The sequence below is a fragment of the Motacilla alba genome, chromosome 1 (assembly GCF_015832195.1).
Source record: "Motacilla alba alba isolate MOTALB_02 chromosome 1, Motacilla_alba_V1.0_pri, whole genome shotgun sequence".
NCBI classification, from domain to species: Eukaryota; Metazoa; Chordata; class Aves; order Passeriformes; family Motacillidae; genus Motacilla; species Motacilla alba.
The window spans coordinates 53,195,537-53,216,966 of NC_052016.1; the positions used below are offsets into that span (position 1 = coordinate 53,195,537).

Sequence of the window (21,430 nt, forward strand, 5' to 3'; positions counted from 1 at the left end):
TTTACTTGTTTCTGTTGACGATACCAAATACTGTTGAAGTACCAGACTTCAGCCTCAGCCCTGAAAGGACGAAGAGTCACTGGAACAGCCAGAGATATCCACTTTTTAAAGCAATATACTGGACTTTCCTTTTATTACAATCTTACTGTGCTCTTTACAGCCTACTGCAAATGCAATCCTACACAACAAACAACTGAAGTACCACCTTGTACATGGATCTCCATTCCTCTTTGAAGTGCAATATATTTAAAACCCCTCAATGCATTTTGCCAATACTGTCAATAGAAAATTAAGCACAAGCTGCTAGTCCAAACAAGTTTATCCACATCATGGATAAAGAATTGTTCTCCATTAAAAAAGCCTTTTCTTGGTATGGCTCTTTCTTCTCACCAGTATTTCCTTTTGCTTTTTGAACTTGTTATGATTTGGTGATAAGATCCATGAATGTGAAAGTTTCAACATGGTCTTCAGTTTCGTTTCAGATGTTTGTCTTGAAAACTCCACAATATCCTCTAAAAATACACCCAGATGTGTTAATGAGCTTATTTAAATAATATTTTGAATTAGCAGAAGACAGAAATATTGAAAACCTGTCTTTTTTTATCTTGACAACAAAAAATGAAGGGTCAGCTAAAGTGAGATTACTCAAATGGATTCCAACTCCCAGGTATAGTAAGATATCAACTTTTGTCACTCTGGGTTGTTGTTCCTTACATGTTCCTTGTACCTCCTATTTAAATAATCTTTAAAGACTCTAAGTTTAAGAGATAATCAACAAACATAATATACATTACACTGAATCAGGAATATGTACACTTTGATAAAGTTGTCATAAAAACTTCTTTATATTCAAGCTGATGGTATTCTTTATAAAACTATAATTCAATTGTTCTAAGGTTACTCATACATATTGTAGATTTTCATTTAAAGTATTTTGCCTGTACCAAAACAAGTTTGAAATCAATTCTCACTTAAGATACTTTTCACCAAATTTTTATTTTATTGCCTAAATTTACCCAGAAAGCATTCACTGGTGCTTTCATTGCCACAAAGCAAAGTATACCTACAGATAAACCTACAGTAAAATTCCTGCTTTACTTTAAAAAAAAAAAAAAAAAAGAAAAAGGGAGGATTCAAACACACCATCAGCTACAGTATTTGTTCTTTACAAACAGGCACTTATATACCATGCCAAAACCCCAGTTATTTAGTCACAGAAACAAGAGCTATTTTGATAGTTGAAGAGCAAGCAACTATGAATTTTTAAGTGCATTAAAGCCTCTTTGTACCTCCTACAAATTAAATTATTAAACCAAATTTGTGAAGTGTAATCATACCTGTTCTCTTTGTTGCTGTAATCAGTGGAACCACTTTCATATCTTGTAGTATTTCCTGCCTTGGTCTCCATTTCCTTGGCTTTAGAGTCAACTTTATGATTATATTGGGAAAGCATCTATAGGAAACATTAAACAGGAATAAAAAATTATCTAAGAACTCAAACCAGATGGATTACAGATAGAACTAGGCCCTTTTAATGCTAGGATTTTGATATTAAAATTAGTTAGGGAAAAAAAGCATATTAGCTAACCTTCAGAACATTATCTGGTATCCTTGTTATTTCTGGAGGTGGAGGAGTATTGAGTAAATGGTCATAGTGTTCCAGTTTGGGAGGGGAAGGGTCCCCAGGATGTTTCAGATACTCATCAGAGCTTGCAGCAAAAGGAATTTTTTCTTCTTTGTATGGTGTATCTTTTACATCATTCTTTGTCACTGACTCAAGCTTCCCCCCTGGTGTTACCTGCTGCTGCAAAAGAAGTATTAAATGCCTTCAGTTAATTTACTTATGTTAGGTAAAGTATTTAGTAAGTGTTCTTACATAATTACTATTAGAAAGAACTTTTGTAGTGACAAAAGAAAAAATAGTATTGGAAAAGAACCCCAAACTGACATTTTAAAATCTGCTTATGGCAAAGTGTGTGAAAATGTACATAATTGCGATTTACTACCTTAGCTTCTGCTTTTAGCCATCTTGTTTGAAAATCTGGACACTGTGGTGTTGCTGCATGACTGGGAAGAGGCAGTTCCTTTGTCTCTGGTGACCTTGATAATACTGTGTTATTTGTTTTGGAAGAGTTCTTCACATCAGGAGTACAGAACACAAATACCATAGGAGAAGCCATCCAGTCAGCTGCTGCTATCAAGGGTGAGTGAAATAAAATTTAAAATATATATGTACACATAAACATATATATAACTATTACCAGTTCCAGTTTCATTTTCTAAAACATTTGTATCTTTAGTCGATATTTTGCTTGATCCATCCAAATTACAGTATTCCTTAAAGGCAGCAAATGCAAAGTCATAATTCTAGTCTCAATACTGAATATAACTGAAGAAGCCCAACTTAAATCAGCATTGCTTTACCTTCTCTGTTACCCAATTGTCACTATGTTTATCTCAAGATTTTTAAACTAACCTATTTTTCCTCTCAAAGAAGTTTTAGCATTAATCTTGAAAGTCTTAAATTACTGTCTTGCTAGCCCCTTTTTTTCCTGTTTTTAAACAGATCCAATAGGTATTCTCAGGAAAAAATAAAGGCTAAGTGTTGCGGTGTGATGTCTTGGCAAAACAGTAATTTTATTTCAAATATGGATAAGCTGCAGTTACAAAATTATTAATTCCTCTGCATAATTCCAATAGGATATGAGTACAAGAATGAGAAAAAAATTTGTAGGGAGTAAGAAACTTTCCCATAGAAGCCATCAGCATTTTTTAGGCATTACTGCTCATACAGTGACTTGCCCTGAATTAAACGTATTTAACCAGAAACACAATTTAAGTTAACCATGTGTTTACAATGCATTTGCACATGCATTCTGTAAAAATGCATATGTATATTAATTTCACAGATATTAGACTTACCATTCTCAGCTCTCTTACTGGATTTTGATGCAGGAGTAACCATGATTTCCTTGACTGTCATTTCTGGCAAATTCCCTCCGTTATCGTCTCCTCTTTTAACCAACCTGAAAACCAAATCCCCAGTTAGCTCTCAAGGATTATGAAGAAGTCACAATTAAAGGAATATTGCCAACCTAGTCACTTTTCCAGTATTCATTTATGAATATGCAAGTAAAAAATTAGATTTCTCAAATATGAAATTTTTATAGATATTTTTATCTGTGATTCTACTGCAATTTGCGGTATGCAAATGTTCAGTCCAGCCACAAATGATCAAATACACTGAGATTTCAGTCTAAGGCATTAAGGAAAAACCAAAACCAAACCAGATGACCAGGGTACAACAGATGCCACAGATGATCAGTTCTGTGTTAGGGGTTTTACTTTGAACTGCCTGTTGCTTATGAAATTATACAGAAGAAGAGGAAATCTTTTCTGCTTTTAAACTAATAAGGGTCTTGTGAACAGGAAAAGATTTTAAATTTGATTTTTAAGTTTAAGTAAGATTGTTTAAATTAATCAAATACTGTAGAGCTTTCGAGTAATTTTAGTAATTACATAACTATTTAAAAGGAGACATCCCAAAATTATTTAAAAAGAAAATTTATTGATTTCAAGGTGACAAGCTATTTAATATTGATTCCATAATACTGGAAACTGAAATTTTAAATATTATTTTTTCGTATCCAAGATTTTCTAGTGAAAAGATGGCATATGCAGTTAAGAGAATACTAGACAAAAAGTGGAAACTTACCTAACCTACACACTAATCTGTGTCTTTAGAGAAAATTATTTTAAATGTTTAAAAAGTAATCTTAACTATCATAACCAGATTTGGATCTTTTCTGGAAAATATCTAAGCTGAAAAAAATAACCCCAATAAACAGTACAGGCAGTGTATTTTACTTAGATGAACACATCTTACACTTTGGGTTAAATAAAAAAGTAACTTTTCAAGTCAGTTTTGTCTTTGAAGTCTTAGAGGTAGTTGAAACCATATGATTTTTAGTTTTTACAATGAGTAGAACCAGTAGAATTTTTAAAGTGGTTTTTATGAATATGATCCTTGTTTTCAAAATAATTTCTCTAGATATCAAATATTTAGGTACTGTCAGCTTTTAAAATGGAACATATTGCAAATACTAACTATAAAAACATGATCTATTAATTATGTGCATGACCTCACTGCTGGAATTATTTTCCTTTATAATTAGAACAGTGATAATCTAGAGAAGTCCTTTCAACAGATGACTGGAGCAAAAGGAATAAACTGTAAGGTGGTGCTTACGTTAGAGACAATACAATACTTCTATAAATTTACTGAATGCTTTACAAACTGTTTTCTGTTTATATTAATAAAGCTTCTGCAACCTTTACACTGGCTGTGTAATATCTATGGCAGACAAGCCCAGGCTCAAACCTTCAGGTTAAGGAAAACAACAGATCACATTGTGTTTTTCTCTTTGTAATACATTGTGTAAGGAAGGTTCTTATGGTGCAGTCAAGGCAAGGAGCACAGCAGATGCATTTCATGTCAGCATCTGGCACCGCAATGGGTACGTGAAAAGATGTGTAGGGAGTTAAATGACACAGGACCCAGCACTGAGAGATAACAATCACCCACCTCAAGACAAAGAGAAAGGCAATAGGAGCAAGAAATTAGTAAAGCAAGAAGAAAATACAGAAAATTCAGTACAGAAACAATCTGAACTCCAGTAACTTACTTTTTGATTGTCTGAGAAGTTTTATGAATAAGTGACATCGTATAATCTTCATTCATACACATGGTATGTTCACTAATGCCAAAGTGCTCAAGTTTTGGTGTTACACACTCATAGTCATCCATCTTTAGCTTGCATTTCGGTGTTTTGGGCAAAGCCTGCGGTGTTCGCAGTCTCAGTGGAGTCTCATTCCTGGCCTTTAGCTGGCGCGCACTCGCTGTGTGCTGCGCTTTCAGCGCGCTCCAAGGCCTGGAGAAGGCGTATTGCGAGAGACCAAAATCAGAGAGCTGGGGGTTACGCAGCGGGTCTTTGGGCAGCGGTGGCTTCTCTGTAGAAGCAGATGGGTGAGGTACATCTTTTGCTTTTTCTTCATCAGATTTATTCTGGACAGACATTGCTGAGTCACTGTTAGCTTCATCCTCTGCTTATTTTTAAGAAAAGAAATGAAAAAAAAAATTATGTCAGAAGTTTCTGTTTTAAGAAATTACAAAATAAATTGTGACACTTCCCCAGTATTCAAATTTTTTAACCTGTTGTTGTAAAAAATAGATTCCTGCTTTCACTTAAAAGTACTGAACCTGAAGCTACAACAGGTATCAAAAGCTCATATGGCTAAGCTATAAATATAAGTCACATATTTACTGAGTTTCACGCTATTGGTAAATATTATTTCTAGGGAAAATGAAATTCAAAGATTTTTACGTAAGTGTATTTTTCTCCCTGCATGGATATGAAAGGGTTTTTGGGGAAAGAGCAAAGGCTGCATACAGTACTAAAATGCTCATTCTTCAGAAAAATAGTATTGAGGAAAGGTTATGAAGCAGCAACTAAAAACTCATGAAAGGAGACAGCTTTTTCAGTAACAAGAGTTCACAGCAAAAATATGTAAATGTGTAATTTACATTTTTGGAGTTAGATAAACCAACACGCCCCAAAATGTTTGTGGATTTCTGCATGATGCAGTAAGTAAAGGACAGTGAATATGATGAAGGGTCTGAAGCACAGGTCCTGTGAGGAGCAGCTGAGGGATCTGGGGGTGTTTAGCCTCGAGAAAAGGAGGCTCAGAGGAAACCTCATCACTCCCTGCAACTGCCTGACCAGGAGGGTGTAGCCAGGTGGGGTGAGCCTCTTCTCCCAGGCAACAAGTGACAGGACCAGAAGACACAGTCTTAAGCTGCACCAGGGAAGGTTCAACATTGGCAAGAATTTTTTTCACAGAAAGGGTAATTAGACATTGGAATGATTTCCCAGGGAGGTGGTGAAGTCACTGTCCCTGGAGGTGTTTAAGGAAAGACTGGGCATGGCACTCAGTGCTGTGGTCTGGTTGACTTGGTGATGTTGAGCCACAGGTTGGACTTGATGATTCAGAGATCCTTCCCAACTTAATTGATTCTGTGAGGTGGGTAGGGGGAGGGAGGCTATTTCAAGTAATACACCTTCTGGTGTGCAGTGGTATTATGTCTTCAGATACACTTAGCCTAAAAATACAACTTAAAAAATAATTTAACCTTGTAGCTCTGCTTGGAGACTTCTTTGAAAGCAAAGAAGGCACAGGAAGAAAGGTACTAAAAAAAAAATTCAGAGTCTTCTGCCCTATCTGTGTTAAACAACTATAGGAGTTTAACTTGGACATCAATATGGTTCACAACCATAATTTTGTTTTGTGTAAGGACTGAATAATGATCAGAGAAAGTTAAAACCACGTCAAAAGCTTTTTGAAGCCTGACTGGGCCCTTGATACCAAAAGGAGTATGTGTACTATTGACAGGTCTAGTACTTTAACTCATCTGGCACACCTGGATTCATAAGAGAGATCTATGTGCATTTTCTGACTGGATTAAGGACCTCTTTCCCCTCCCACGATCAAGGTGCTACTGCTTGTCACATGCCACCTAATACCCGAGCATTCTTCTCTTGTCCCATTTGTGCCATGAAACAGACATTTAAAGATTTTCTCTAGGGTGATTTAAGTTAATGAAACTATCACATGTGAATACAAACCAGCCGAGGAGCATCTACAATAGCTCCTCATGCATGAGAAGTTGAAGCAGTGTAATTCTCTGGCTTATGAAAACATGGTTGCTAACATGTTTTCTGAATATAATTATTACTGAAAAAAACCCAAAACCCAACACACACTAAAGGCATGCCAGAAGATCTAATTTCAAGTGTTTGTGTTTTGGTTTATTCTTACAGCACCAATCAAAACAAATTTGATCTCCTAATTAATAGAAAGATACATGTAGCTGAGAGAAACATTTTATGAAAATGATACGTTTCTGCACATACTGTTTTGACAAGAAACATTACCTGTAGAGTCTTTGACATGTGGTTTGTAGCCATATTTCTGGAACAGCTCTCTTATTTTTCCAAGATCTGCTGCATTTCTTTGTATCAAGATTTCACTTGCCTTCATAAACTCATGAACTGCTTTTTTTTCAGAGCAAATCTTACCAAGACTGGCACTAACATCTTCCTTTGGGGACAGAGAAGGGAACATAGAAATACTGGTTTTCAAATCATCACATGGTAGTTGTTTACACACAAAGCATTTTGGTAGTAAGTATTCAATTACAATTCAGATGAAGACAAGCAGAAAATTTAGTACTTTTGTATACCTGCAAACCATCAGGTATATATACCTACAGAATACCAGGAATATATAGAGCCTTAGTGTATGGAAACTTATAAAAGTAACTGTAATGACAGTTCACAATATGATAGCTGCTTACTGGTAATCTTGCCAAGGAAATGATATGCTTTTACTCCAGAAAAATATGAGGTAACAGCAATTAGTTTGGACTCTAACTCCATATGTACAAAGAATTAGTGCAGAGCAGAAGGCAAATCTCACTTTTATATCACTCAATTATTTCTATATTGCTCATTTCTATAACCCATTTCTTCTACTTCTCGGTAAGAAATGGACAACATTTTTCACAAGTTTAACTGATTGGCTGAAGGTACTGAAACTTCTGTGAAGACTGATTTTATTCTAAAGGCTGGTCATGGAAAACAAGCCAGCTTATCTCTTTTGTTGGGAGCTGCTGTTCCTGAATCATTCTCCTCATACCTTGGCACCATTCCAACTTCCTGGTAACATTTGTTCCCTGCTTACCTGAGTGACAGTAGTGACTGCAAACTAAGAAACATTGCTAAACTTACTTTGGGTCACCCACAAGTTTTTGGGCATTACCCCAATATCCATGGCCATTATGAGGACTTGGATGTAAGTGAGTAAAAATAAAGGTTATAACTACTTACTAACAAAGCTGAATTGTGGCCTAATGACCAAAACAGAACCAAAGGTTTATGCAACATGCACACACATGTAATTTTTCAAGAAGGAAGCAAGTTAAGATGTTACCTTCTGAGTCTTGATTTCGCAGTGGAGGTCATGCAAGACTGCGAGTGGAGATTCATCTTCATAGTCTTCATGACAAATGTTCACATAGAAGAGTTTAGAAAGCAAAAGGGGTGTCTTAGTGTTTTAGCATGAAAGTAGCATTCTACATGGCAATTTCCTGTACTAGCAGATTGAGAGGCTGCCCATGAGCTGTCAGTGTGCTCTCACAGCCCAGAGAGCCAAACGTGTCCTGGGCTGCATCCAATGGTGGGCAGCAGGGCCAGGGAGGGCCCCTCTGCTCTGCTCAGACCCCACCTGCAGGGCTGCATCAGCTCTGGGGCCCCAGCACAGGGAGGACAGGGACCTGTCGGAGCAAGTACAGAGGAGGGACACCAGGATGGTCAGAGGGATGGATCCCTCAGCCTTTCCTTTCCTGCAAGGAAAGGCTGAGAGAATTTGGATTCTCAGCCTGGAAGAGAGGCTTCTTCAGGATGAACTAACTGTAGCCTTACAGTACCTGAAGGGAGCTCACAAGAAAGATGGCGAAAGATTTTTTTTACAAAGGCACGTAGTGACAGGACAGGGGGAATGGATTCAAATTAAGAGAAAGAAGATTTAGATTAGCTATTAGGGAGGAAGTTCTTTGCTGTGAGAATGATGAGGCTCAGGAACAGGCTGCCCAGAGAAGCTGTGGATGCCCCATCTCTGGAAGTGTCCAAGCTCAGGTTGGATGGGGCTCTGAGCAATTTGGTCAGTGGGAGGTGTCCTTGCCCATAGCACGGGTTGGAACTAGGTGATCTTTAAGGTCCATTCCAACTCAAACCATTCTATGCTTCTATAATATGAGAGACGTTGGATTCATACCCTAGAGAAAGAGTCAATATAGACAAAACCAAAGAGAACTAGATCCTGTCAGGCACTTCACACAGCAAAAAAACTGCTCTTTGTACAGCGTGTTAAACTCCACAGAGAAACTGCCCAGGCTTTCACCTTAACGTTGCAGCTAATGCGGTATATGACAGATACTGATAAAACAAGTAGGTCCCTGGGCTGTCCAGAATTACTTGTTTTAAAATTTTATCCCTGAAGAGCTTGGATGAAATCGGAAAAAAAGCGATATAGAGACCAGTGAAAAATAAATCTCAGCAGAAATTTGAACTCTTCCATCGTATTTGCGCGTGGGTAGATGCATTGCTCGCTTAAACAACGCAGCAGACATTGCTTTTTTCACTGGAAACCAAGGCTAATGCAAATAGTGTAAAAGAGGGCACCTGCTACGTGACAAGACATAGCACAGAGATAAACACAATTAGAAGCCTGAGCTATCTGTCCAGAGAGAGAACATGCCCTACAAATGTTTTCCTATATCGATCCACAAAAAGAAGGAGACGCAAGAACGTGATTCCCATTTCATTCTATTCATCCTGTTTTTCTCCGTGATAAAAAAAAACTCAGCCACACACCCACAAGGGAGCTCAGAGAGACAACGAGACGGGGACGTCGCCGAACAGCTCCCAGCCGAGCAATTCCCAGGCTGACCTCCGGGCCCACCAAAGGCGCTCCCAGAGGAGCACGGGGGACAGCGGCAGGCGGCGACAGCAGGCGGGAACGCAAACGGAGCAACTGCGGAGCCACCAGGCCCAGGCGCGCGGCCCACGGCCGCGGGCTGCTCTTACCCTCGTCCTCCCGGCGCATGGCCCGCTCCAGCTGCTTCACCTCCTTCTCCACCGTGAGGGCCAGCTCCCGCAGCTTGCCGAAGAAGGCGCCGGTCACGTCCATGGCTCGCGGCGGGGGCGGCGGCCCCGGGCGGCCCTCAGCGACACCGGGCCGGGGCGCGCGCCGCGCCGCGCCTTCAAACTGCCGCCAGCGCGAGCCCCATTGGCGCCTCTCGCCGGGCCCCGCCCGCCGCCGCCTCTCGCGAGAGCCGCGCTCCCCGCCCGCCCGCCCGCCGCCATCTTGGCTCCTCCGCGGGGCCGCCGCCGGAGCTTCCCGGTGAGCGAGGCCGGGAGGGAGCTGGGGACGGGAGCAGCAGTGCCCCCGCGGATCCCCGCGGCTTCGCGTCTAAATCGGGCCGGAGAGTGGGACGCTGGCGTGCAGCTGCACCTTGGGAAAGGGGTGGGTTGGCTTCTATTAGCGGCAGTGCTGGTTTGTGGCGCGCTAGAAGTGCTTGGGTGACTGCGTGGTCACGGCTGATAGAGTTCATGGAGGGTTTGGATAACTTTCAGTGACATGGTGTGGTTCCTGGGGATGTCGTGGGCAGGGCCAGTTGGACTCGATGATCCCTTCCAACTCCGCGTATTCTGTGATTCTGTAAAGCCGATGAAATCCCGTGTAGAGCGAATCCTGGGCATTAGCGGGTGTGGGACTGATGAACAGGTCAACAGAGAGCATTTGTGTAAAGTTCAAACGTCATTCGGCCTTTCCTGCCCCTTCCACCCAGCGTGTGCGTCAGGGTCTATTGGTGCTTTCCGCTTACGCCACGTGGTCTAATTCAGGATATTGCTTCTCTCTGCCAACCTGAGTTCCCTCGGTCAGGATACAAGCCTAGGTGATTACATACTAATAAGCTTACGGAGAGACTGTAGTCCAAAACCTAATGCTGAGGAAAGGCCAGATTTGTATCGAGAAGACAGAGCTGGAAATACTCTGTTTTGACAACACAGCTATTTGAAGAAGGCGAAGTGAACCCTTCATTCTTGAGGATCTGTGACTGGTATTTTCTTAAATAATTTATGGAGGATATGCGTTAATTGCAGTGTAAGGATAACTGAATCAGTTCTTTAGTTACATAGATTTCAATTCCCCTTTTCTGATTCTTAAGTTTCCAGTGTATCTGGCCTTGTGCTGCCTGCTGTGTGTGATGGTTGCCAGGCTCTGAGCTTGAATCTTCAAACCAGCCACCTAAAAGGCAGTGGAGTGAGTGCAGAGCTTTTAATCTTTCTTGTCAAAGTTTTATTTTTGTCCCTAAGGTAATGAGTATTTTATATTTCTGTTTGTGTTTTAAGGCAAAATGTTTTTAACAACAGTATTACTGCGGAAGAGAATTCCTGGAAAGCAATGGATTGGGAAGTACAGGCGACCAAGGCAGGTTACCATTTCGATGAAGCAAGCAATGATCCGAAGGTTGGAAATTGAAGCGGAGAACGAATATTGGCTCAGCCAACCTTACCTGACACAGGAACAGGAATACAAACACAACACGGAAGAGAGACGTGCCAAGTGGGAAGCTTTCAAAAGCCTGAAACAAGCCAAGTTTCCTGAGCACAGATACATCAGCGATCATTTAAACCACTTAAATGTGACAAAGAAGTGGACATGTTGAATAATGCAGCATATTTATATTTGGCACATGTCGTGCACTACCCTGGGATCTGCTCTCATACCTGTTACGGTATTTCACTGTGATTAGGGTGGGTGACAAATAAGATGTGGCTGTGGTGTACAAAATATGACATTAAAAGTAGTCCTCTGTAACAGCCTATGTTTAATTATTATTGCTTTGTTAGAGAAGTTCCTTGTGTGCCTCTCTACCATCTGCCCACCCTCTGTTCTTCAGGGCTTAACCAGCAAGTTACCAGGTGCAGTGGTGCTGATTTATAGATAACCTAGTTTAGCTTCAGCTATCTATGACCTAGATAGCTTCAGTGATTGCCTTCTGAGAGCCTGGAGAACACTCCCGATGTGTTGAAAGGGCTCATCTGCTGGTACTGGCCACATGGCTTGGGCTGGTCACTCACTTCCTCAGGGATTGCTCTGTGTACACCAGGTACTTGAGACACGGCTATCACACTTGGCATCAGGCATGAAAGGACCAAGGGGAACTAGAACTGCAGAGGCAGGGGGATGAGGCTGGAATTTATGGAATGTTATAAAATGTTCCATTTAAAAAAAAAAACAAAACTTTCTGGAAAGAACTGTTGGTCTTAACTGCCAGTGTCATTGTCATGTCAGTGCCAACTTGGGTGTTACAGCTCTCTTGCACAGATTGTTCCTGATCTAAAAGGAACGTGGCTGATTCCTGTTGGAGTAGTTAACTTCTAAGTCAGGCTTCGTGTCCTGGAGGAATAAGAGTTAGCCACAAGTCAGGCTTTTTATTTCCCCACAAGACCCAGTGACCTGGAAGATGTGTCAAGAGTGAGTGCAATCTTAGGTTCGTTGCAGCTGGAGTGTAAAAACCAGAGCAATGGTGCAGTGTTTCCCAGGTAGGCGATTTTTCTCGGTGATCTAATAACACAGATGCTACAGCTGAGCACTTTTCAGATTCTTTCACATACTTTTATTAAGTTGATGTTGCATTCACTGATGAATTCAAGTGTCAAGTCCATTCATATCACTTTGGAAAAGACGCTTAAAATGGTACTTTTTTATTAAACATGAATTATACTTGAGAGAAGTATGAACAGGTCTGAACACTGATGTACAAAATCTTGAATGCACTTTCATTGGTTATAAATGGCTTAAGAGAACTTTATGGAAAAGTATACATATGGGGAAATTGCAAATACAATTTAAACATGAAGGAACTTCCAGGCAAAGCAATGTGATTTTGTATTTAATTCATTTATAAAAGCCCGTTTCAAAAAGTTACTTCAAGTATTAAACTATAAATGGCAACGTTTTCTCTGTGCATAGGATGAGTCCTATCTGTAACATACAAAAAAATACAATAAGTGTGTCATTATTACAGGTATCTTTTACACGTCGTCCCAAACTTAAATACAACTCATTCCAAGTTTAGGCAGCACAATTAAAAATAACTTTGTGGAAGCAGAACAGCTGGGACATTGTGATTAGTGCAAATGTTGATGACCCTTGCTGGCAAATACAAAAGGAACTGCAGAGATAACCCAGGGATGTTTCATTCATCAAAGTTAAAAACAAAACAGACTTAACAGCAGAAATGCTGCATCTCCCTGGGATAGCTTCATGATTGTAAATCATCATTCAGGAAGATTTAAGTTCCTCACAATAAAGCTGATAACTGGATAAGGGACAGGAGAAATCACAGAGGACCACGCTAAGCGTCTTTAAGTTGTCAGCTAAGCAGTGTAAATGGAAGGGAATCAGCATGTCACTTCCAATGCTTTGGTGACAAAGTAATACAAATTCTTCATCTCTGACACATCTGCTTGACTGTGGAGCATGAGCTCTCTGTTTCTTAGGACAGGGAGTAGGAAGAAAGATGGGGAAAGCTCCCAAAACCAAAGAAAGCAATCCTGTAAACATTATCAGACTTCACTACCTAATGGAAACAAATTCAAGTAATGGCTTCAGAAAACAAATGGCCAAACACCAGTTTTAATCTGCATTAAAACAAACTACTTGTAGCTTCATGACGTTTCACGACAGTTACATAATTAAGAAAAATGTGTATAAAAAGCTCTATATACAAAATAAATTGATAGAAATAAGTGTAACAAATGTATTCAGTACTAAATCACTTCACGTGCAGCTGCTCTCTTTGGTGCCATTTAGGGACAGAAGAGCCTCTAAAGCTGCACACATCGCTGTTTTTTAGGTACTGCGAAAAGACGTGTGTGTGAGCTAAAAGTAACTGCTCTTTGGAGCCTCTCTAAATGCGTACCCAAATCCCCCAGCCAGACACAATTTTAAAGGGTGTCCTTGGAGAACATACACTATGAAACTCAAAGCTATCATGGTTTTGTTGTTATTTAACTCTTAAATAACAATCTGGTCAGTCGGTGCTCCTGATCCAGGCAGATTTGGTCAATCTGTGTCGGAACCAGCGCATCTGGGTAAATCTGCCAGACAACATTAATACTGCTGCAAACACTGCAGTTTTCCTCCTCTTGGGGCTCTGCTTAGCTACAACTGGACCATACTTCATGTAGATCATGAAGTCTTTGTGTGCATACTCAGTGGTATTGAAATTCATCCCAACTCGAAAGATGATTTATAATTAATAAAGAAGAACCAACAAGACCAAAGGAAAAAAACAGTACCTGAAAACTGTGAGTATTCAGCACTCTGGAGAACAGGACCAGTTTGTAAGAACAGCATACCAAGTAGCTTGGTACTTGCAAATTCCACACTCAAGAGGCAGCTTAACAAAAATATTTCTGTGATTTCTACTCAAATCACTAAAAACAGAAGTGCCCAAACTTCCTCTAAAGTAACCCTCAGATTATTTAAAATGGAGGTTTTCAATCACATCTGACTTGTATCAATACAGTCTCAAAATAATACTGTAGGAAGGCAATTAATGACAGAAACCTACTCCTCTTCCTGCCCTCCTCCCATAATATGCCTTTGGTAGGCACAGCAATGATGTGTGTGTTGTACACTCTGTGAGTAAATAATAGTAAGAAAAAACCCCAGCATTGTGTAGTTTTAAGTAATTTCTATTTGTGGATTTTTCTGTCCCTGCACAGGAACAAGTTTGTTTCAAGACATTTCAGAAAAATGAAATCCTCCCCTACATCAGGCTTCTGTTCTCACACTGCAAATTTAAAGCCATTTTTGAAATTTTTTGAGTGTGTGTAGATTTTTTTTTTTTTTAAAGAGAAAAGCAGAAAGAAACAAGACAGCAGTTTCTAATCACAGCCAATGTCAGCTATGGCTTGTAGTAGTCATTACTTTCATGGATCTAAAAGCTTAAGGACAGCTATTTTTAATGACAACCTAGGTATTTTCAAGACTCCCTGGTACAGAGTAGGCTAAACCACAACACCAGCATTAACAATACAGCCCAACACCCTAAACAGTTGTTTTCTCAGGATCCATCCCCCTTGTGATCTCCTGACCATGGGCCAAAAGTACCCCCTTCCTGCAGCCCCTGCCTCTGCTAGCAGGGACATGTATGGCTGCTTGCAGCCCAACAGCCAAAGAACCATCCTGCTCCCTCATGGACTTCCTGGCACAGCACAGCCTAGGGAGCACTCAGGACAGAATCCAAAGGCAGAGGATGTCATCCTGGCTGTCTTAGCCATGATACCTCCCCCAAAGCCCAAGCCTGCCAGGAAAACCTAACCCCTCCATCCCACTTGCTGGCATGCCCTTGGAGTTCAGCAGTACAATTCCCTTAGAGAACTTAATTCCTTTAAATCAGTCTGGTGTTTCTCTTAGTTCCCAGCTCCCCAGGCGAAAAAAACAAAAGGGGTTCGGGGTGGTGAATGTGGAAGAATCATCTTTCAATCATTTTACTACGTTTTGTATTTGTGAAAGTAGTAATGTCTGCTTTTACACCAACAGTAACTCTGGCCTCAGGATTATCCTAAAAGTACTGCTCTCCTTTTCTCATCTAAAATACGAAGAAAAATCTAGGACAAAATATTCCTGTGATCTGCATAAACATGTCAGCAATGTCAGTTCTTCATGAAAAGCCATGAAAATGTCCATCAGACATACAAATAAGTGGTTTCAGAAGAGCAGTACTTATTAGAAAATGCACATGGAGATAGCACAGTCTGTTTACTTGCAGTTTTTCTTGTAAATTCACTATCCTGACTAAAGAAATCAAACAACTTCTCCTGATGCTGGCCTACAGGATACATACATTCATGGGGGGCATATGAAGCACTTTGGGGAGCAGGTGGGGGGAGCAAAGACCATAATGCTGAGTTCAGTGATACTTAGGATTCTGACACACATTTTGCTTATAGTTCTGCTAGATGATGTCTGTGCATGGACGTGTTATTTCAGCTATAATACATAGATGCAGTAAAAACCAGATGATGTCCCACGCCCTCCATGACAGTTCCACCAGTGTTGGGGCTGCAAATTTTGGTATTCAGAACAAGCCACTTGAACATGCAGGCTTCCTTCTCTGTTATCTTCCCCAAGAAATTTTGCTGGTGCAATACTGCTGAGAGCTTATGTTAGGATGGGCACTTCTCACTTAACATTTGAGAAGAAAAAGCTAAATCTTTCAGATCAATGTGTAGCAAATGGTTTTGGAATTAGCAAATGCAAAATTTCTTGTACAAAGTTTGAAGAAACATTCTGCAACTTTTATAAAACATGCAAGTTTGGACCATTGCTTCTGTCTCAAGAATATCCAACAGTGAAATCATAAGTTCTCAAAGAGTTCTTGTTCCAGAAGATTAATATTTAAGAAAAATTTATTATATCCAAAGACAAAAAATACTTATTTTAAACCTTACAGTATACTTGATACCTTAGTATTTCCATCATAAACATATTTAACTCAAGTAGCAATCAGTCTGGGAGACAAACCAAACATGTTCTTTTGGACTAGATCATCAATTTGACTACTACCTTCAGTCTGTATCAAAAGGGCTCATGTCTATTTATAATCAGCAGCAGCTGAACATCAGAAATCTTACAGACAGAAAAATAGTATTTGTCACTTTTTCCAGGTGCAAAATTCCAATGCCACCCAAAGATGAGTTAGCAGTCTTCTCTGTAGAGAAGTGAGGAAAAAAAAAACCCCATGTTGTTTGCGGTAGGTCTTGAGCTAAGGATGGGATGGACTTGATTCCTCACACAGGAAACACATTTTGCCTTTTGTAAGCAGGTACATTGCTGCACAAAGCCATCAGTCTTTAGCAATTTCAGCATCACGTAAACTGGACTTGAAAGTGGGAGACTAAAGGATGCAATTTTTCAGTGTGCTAACACAGATCTATGATCTAACACTAATCTTCTCGTAAGTACCTGATATTTGTACTTTAGAACCAATAAAACCTTGTGCCTTTATTAAAAAGATAAAACAAAAGTATAAAACAGTATTTATAAACCATCAAGAGTCCCATGGAAAAAGCAGTACTCTGCCGGTTCTGTTTTCCAGAAACACACAACTGCAATATGATTTTTCTCAGGGGTACTTTACCATTTTGTTGCTGCCTTACACAGAACACAACAAACTGTAACAGAAAATGTAAGAACTGTTAATTCCTTTTTGGACTGTCTTTTCCTTGTATGCTGACTGACAATTGTTGGAAAGTAATAATCCATCTTTTTTTCAACTAAAACCCAAGTTTTCTTCTTTGAGCTCTGTCCTTGGTATGGTTAAATAAATCAAGTTAAAATGATGAGGAAGCTCAATGAAGCTCAATCCTATAGCAAAAAAGCAACACCCAAGTTAAAGGCTTTTATGTTGTTGGCATTGCCTAGCTCCAAAGCACAGCTAGAAGGAAACCTCAGTCCCAAAAGACTTGGAGAGCTGTGATCATGGGGTAGACTGGTTAATAGGAAGATAGAAGACATCATCCAGTCCCCCATCACCTGGCATCTGAACTATGTATACTCCCACTTCAGACTTGCTGACCATACTCTAGGTTTTTTTGGTTTTTTTTCCTTCCTTTTCCTTTTTTCTTTCCTTCTGTACTCTGGAGACCTGCTATGGAAGTGACTTCTGCAGTGCCTAAGGTATGAAGTTTGCCCGTGAGGAGGTAAGAGTCTCTGCAATCTACCCCCACCACTGCAGCATAAAAGAAATGCATAGTTCCCACTCTGGACCTTGTTCATCCAAGCAGGGCACTTCTGGATCTGGCCCTTTGGTAGCAGTATATAATTCAGTGTTGCATAAATGCACATTAAGAATCTTAAGGCATCTGTCTTAACTTCCCTGCTCTGCAATAGTGCTTACAAGAATCCATTGTACTGTGCAGAAACTTGAATTTCTTGTCTCTTCCTAAAATGTTTATGTTCCATTTTTTCCTGCTCAACTTCTTCCAAACAAAATTAAGTAATATTCAAGCTCAAAATGTGTTGCAGAAACCTAGTGAAACAAAAAAAAAAAAAAGGTAATTAATGGAATTATTCAATTAGCTTTTAAGAAACACATCATACTGCATTACACAAATGCACCTGGGTAATATGATTTACAGACTTCTGATTAAGGTAAGTAGTTAAGGCAACTTCAGCTCAGAAATACCCTTCTGGGAGGTGTGGGTTTTTGTTTCACACTTCTTATGTTTTAGAAGCTTATCAGTGCTAAGAACATCAATCCATCACCACTGATCTGCATCTAAAGTATCCTGGATCCCTGACTGGCAATTCAATATTTGAATTAAATTGATGGATGTGAGGACACAAATGGTATTTGCCTAGGAGAAGCTGGGGGACTGGCCTTCTTCTGCAAATCAAGCTCTGTACACCAGAATCAGCTGTGACTTTGCTTCTGCTGTGTGTTATGGACCCAAAATTAAAAAATACAACTATTGGCTTGTTACAGGGGTTTATGGACTTTGAACATCAAACAGATCCTGGATCTCACAGCTACTGTATAGTTGCTTAGAAATGCAGGATTGGAATGGTTAATTCCATTCATTGGCATAAACTGTGATCAAATCCCACTGAACTCAGAATGGTTCAAACATTGTGTTACTGAGGTAATTTAAGGTAACACATATCCAAATGCATTTGCATTGGGTGCAATTATACACTTTTATTTATAGAACTTTTAAAACTAGTGTAGATTGTGCAAGTGTAACACAAAGTACAAATTCTTCCTTTACTAAATCTGGCCTCATTTAAGGAAGAGAGGGAGGATAGAAAAGAAATTAATCTCAAACTATTACCAATTAATTGTATAACTTAAAACAGTCATCTATGCTCCCTCTCTAGGTCAGTGGAAAGAAAGATTAAGACCTTTCTATAATACCCTATCAAAGGCTGCTGGGATGAGCTGCTCTCAGAAACTTCTATTCTGCTCCATGAAGAACAGAAAAGCCTTTGTAACCTATTTATATCAGATTAGGTTTTATATAGCTGGAGGATGAAAGGAACCCCTTGCTTGGGATATTCTTTTGCACATTCATATAGTATTAAGAAAAGTTGGAAAGGAGAAACTTACCATTGGTGAGTTCTCATGGTTGAGTAGGTTTTTCAGAAGTTGTAACTAACTAGTCTAATCTTGGTTTTGTATGAGTTTACACTGAGCAGTCTGACCAACATGAGCCCAAGCATCACACCATCACCCACAAAGACCTTTTAGAAAGATTATTTTTCCTTGAAAACAAACCAACCCCCTCCCAAAACTATAATTTTAGGCCAGAAGGCTCCTTAAAAAAATAAAAAGAAAGGAAATAAAAATAATCCTAAAATTACTGAGCTTACCAAATTCAAATGTACTGTTTCATTTCTGATAAAAATGTGAATTACTTGCAAAAACATCATCCTCTCCAAAAACCCACAAAAAAAAAAAAAAAAAAAGAGGCAGGGGGTAATGACTCAGCTATAGCTTCTACAGCTGTTAGTTGAACAAATAAGATTTGTTTCTTTTCAAGACAGAAAAACTTAATGGTAACTTATAAGCTCACCACAGTAGAAAGTCAACATAAAAGAAGTCTAATTTAGTCATTGGAAATATACCAAGATAACTTTCATATATGCACCAGAAGGCACTGTATTTCCTAAATGCAAAGTGCACACAGGGCCCTTTAATGCAAGAAACATCCCAGAAGATCACTGTCAATTCCAAATGTGACAGAGCAGTCTGTATGTAGACACCTGTATTCACTTACTGACCTTCCTTCCTCGTGCACATGCAGCTTCCTAAAGAGCAGAACATGGCCCACCAATATATGATTAAGAAAAAGACATTTAAGGAGCTCTTCCTCAAGACAGCACTTCATCTCAGAATTGCATTTAGCATCAGATTCTTTTCCTTGGTCAGGTAACAAATCCAGCATTACCCGCTTTCATCTAAATTACAGGATTAATCTGACTCATCCCAGGCCTAGCCAACCCATGTTTCCTGCACTACAGCATTACTCCCATTCTTGTCTTCTCAACAGCCATTCTGAATTTTGTTTAGACTTTGCTATTACTCATCCAACATCAGAGGACTCCTCTGCATTCCGTGACAAGCTGATTTTTGACTTTGAGATGTCAATTTTATTCATACATGTACAGAAATAGCAATCGATTATGTTAGTCTTACCTGTTTCTCATTGAGATGGTTGGTTAGTAATTAGCTGAGATCAACTTTCCAATGAAACTATAATATGCTTTTTTGCACCTAGAATGTGAGAGAATCTCTATTATGTGTTTTTGCAGATCTGCATAACAAATAGCAAAGATTTCAAACCAGAAAGCACATTGACCATGTTGTGTCTACTTTTACAAAAATATTTTCCTCCCCCTTACTGAACATAAAACATCCCAAATCTCAAAACTGAAGTGCAAAAGTGGAATTATTTATCCATATACCATCCACTACTGTAACACAATAATTAATTTTGGAGCAGAACATGGGATGCAAGTTAGCCTTAAGTTCTAAACATCCTGACTTGATTCCATGGAACACATTTTCTTCTATATCATTCCAGCCAATTCCTAAGGACTTTCTAGGAGCCAAAAATCAAAAAAAGAAAACAGAAAAACAAAGGAAAACTGAACCACAAACAAAACCATTACCTGATTTCACATTCTCCTCTTCAGGGCCAGTTTCCACCCACTGACAATCACCAGATAGCAACCGATTTTGTGATTCACTGAGTGGTCGAGTAGGAAAAGACTGATTGGCTACAGAGCTGAAAAGTAAGCAAAGTCAAAAGGAATTCTGTAATACCAGTAGCTGCTTCAGATATTTCTAGAATAGCGAAGTTACTTAAAAGCAAACCTAATAACAAAAAACCCTACAGTGCCAACTGGAAATATTCACCTGCCCCCAACCCTAATTTCTCTACAGGCTTATTCCAGTCATCAGCCTAAAATAAATCCCTACCTGACACAGGCCCCTCACTTCTAATGGAAAAAAACTGTGGATTGAGACACAAGAAATGGCACCCTGAAGATAACACTGCCACACAGCTAAAAAGAAAACCTATGCAGTTCCATCTGGAAGAGCAACCAAATGCCATCTTATCCCATGCAAATGCCAGGGCCTTTTTCTGAACAACATCCTGAATGTAAAAGGATACTTAGCTGTTTGCACAAGGGTCCTGTTTTTGTGTAAATTCCACAGGTTATGTTGCACTGGAAGCAACTTCTTCTCTGTATTGCCTTTGAATCCTCTAATGTCTGGTAACTCAGGTGACTGCTGTTGGCAACAACCTTCAGCTTACAAATTCATTAAACTATGGAGAAGACTTCTAAAGTGGCAAATGTAAACACCCCCAGAAACTGCACACAGAGACTCTTGTCGCTTTGAAAATACACTGAAGATACAAAACATGCAAATTTGAGAGGGATAAAAAGTAATGAGCTAAAAATCCCAGCATGAGAGATCTACTTCTCTTGCAAACTGTCTCAGCATTACTTGTTTAAGCATGCTCAAGGAGATGAAATACAAATAATACCTTGTCTGTCACAAAAAAAACCCAAAAACCCAAACCAAGCAAATAAACAAAACATTTTTTTTTACCATGGACAATTATTAAGTCTTCCCTAGGACTTTTTTGATTGCTGTTAAGAGTCAGTAAGCTCCCTTACTTTCTATATTACTGCTTCCTTAGAGCCTTATCCTCTATTA

The 21,430-nt window shown here is 39.4% G+C and overlaps 3 protein-coding genes and 1 long non-coding RNA gene across 13 annotated transcripts in view; 2 read left to right on the top strand and 2 right to left on the bottom strand.

Moving 5' to 3' along the window:
* Positions 1 to 375: 375 nt before the first annotated feature.
* Positions 376 to 9,936, bottom strand: SKA3 (spindle and kinetochore associated complex subunit 3). 5 transcript variants are annotated; one of them, XM_038149820.1, is made up of 9 exons: positions 9,705 to 9,936; positions 8,050 to 8,114; positions 6,993 to 7,158; positions 4,686 to 5,106; positions 2,923 to 3,026; positions 2,007 to 2,191; positions 1,589 to 1,801; positions 1,338 to 1,453; positions 376 to 512 (listed from the first exon to the last, which is right to left on the bottom strand). In XM_038149820.1, the coding sequence occupies exons 1-9, from the start codon at positions 9,805 to 9,807 to the stop codon at positions 479 to 481; spliced, it is 1,407 nt and encodes a 468-aa protein (XP_038005748.1). In that variant the 5' UTR covers positions 9,808 to 9,936; the 3' UTR covers positions 376 to 478. The 5 variants fall into 5 exon arrangements, with proteins under 5 accessions (XP_038005748.1, XP_038005739.1, XP_038005732.1 ...); XM_038149811.1 differs by having other exon boundaries at positions 1,589 to 1,804; positions 2,007 to 2,194; XM_038149804.1 differs by lacking the exon at positions 376 to 512 and having other exon boundaries at positions 1,134 to 1,453; positions 1,589 to 1,804.
* On the top strand, positions 508 to 9,623 carry LOC119706356. Its single transcript, XR_005258511.1, has 3 exons — positions 508 to 667; positions 2,025 to 2,203; positions 9,484 to 9,623. It is a non-coding gene; the product is annotated as an uncharacterized LOC119706356 (long non-coding RNA).
* A 25-nt stretch (positions 9,937 to 9,961) lies between the features above and the next one.
* MRPL57 (mitochondrial ribosomal protein L57) lies at positions 9,962 to 11,519 on the top strand. 4 transcript variants are annotated; one of them, XM_038149903.1, is made up of 3 exons: positions 9,975 to 10,020; positions 10,850 to 10,944; positions 11,034 to 11,519. In XM_038149903.1, the coding sequence occupies exon 3, from the start codon at positions 11,039 to 11,041 to the stop codon at positions 11,348 to 11,350; it is 312 nt and encodes a 103-aa protein (XP_038005831.1). In that variant the 5' UTR covers positions 9,975 to 10,020; positions 10,850 to 10,944; positions 11,034 to 11,038; the 3' UTR covers positions 11,351 to 11,519. The 4 variants fall into 4 exon arrangements, with proteins under 4 accessions (XP_038005840.1, XP_038005821.1, XP_038005831.1 ...); XM_038149884.1 differs by having other exon boundaries at positions 10,007 to 10,143; XM_038149912.1 differs by lacking the exon at positions 10,850 to 10,944 and having other exon boundaries at positions 9,962 to 10,143.
* A 3,014-nt stretch (positions 11,520 to 14,533) lies between these two features.
* Positions 14,534 to 21,430, bottom strand: part of ZDHHC20 (zinc finger DHHC-type palmitoyltransferase 20) — a 48,749-nt gene continuing 41,852 nt past the window's right edge. For 2 of the 3 annotated variants that reach the window (XM_038149854.1, XM_038149833.1), the window contains exons 11-13: positions 20,374 to 20,489; positions 19,898 to 19,975; positions 14,534 to 17,731 (exon numbers count right to left, since the gene is read on the bottom strand). In XM_038149854.1, coding sequence (XP_038005782.1) covers positions 19,938 to 19,975; positions 20,374 to 20,489 — 154 coding nt within the window. In that variant the 3' untranslated portion in view covers positions 14,534 to 17,731; positions 19,898 to 19,937. The remainder of the gene's footprint in view (positions 17,732 to 19,897; positions 19,976 to 20,373; positions 20,490 to 21,430) is intronic. The other variant, XM_038149843.1, reaches the window with a different exon arrangement.

What these genes read in the sequence shown, in the direction of transcription:
- SKA3 (XM_038149787.1), bottom strand. Translation starts at nt 9,807, where the DNA reads ATGGACGTGACCGGCGCCTTCTTCGGCAAGCTGCGGGAGCTGGCCCTC. An exon ending in CATGCGCCGGGAGGACGAGG is followed by an intron (nt 8,115 to 9,704) that starts GTAAGAGCAGCC and finishes TTTGTCATGAAG; the next exon opens with ACTATGAAGATGAATCTCCA. An exon ending in CAGTAAGAGAGCTGAGAATG is followed by an intron (nt 2,195 to 2,922) that starts GTAAGTCTAATA and finishes CACCCTTGATAG; the next exon opens with CAGCAGCTGACTGGATGGCT.
- MRPL57 (XM_038149912.1), top strand. Translation starts at nt 11,039, where the DNA reads ATGTTTTTAACAACAGTATTACTGCGGAAGAGAATTCCTGGAAAGCAA.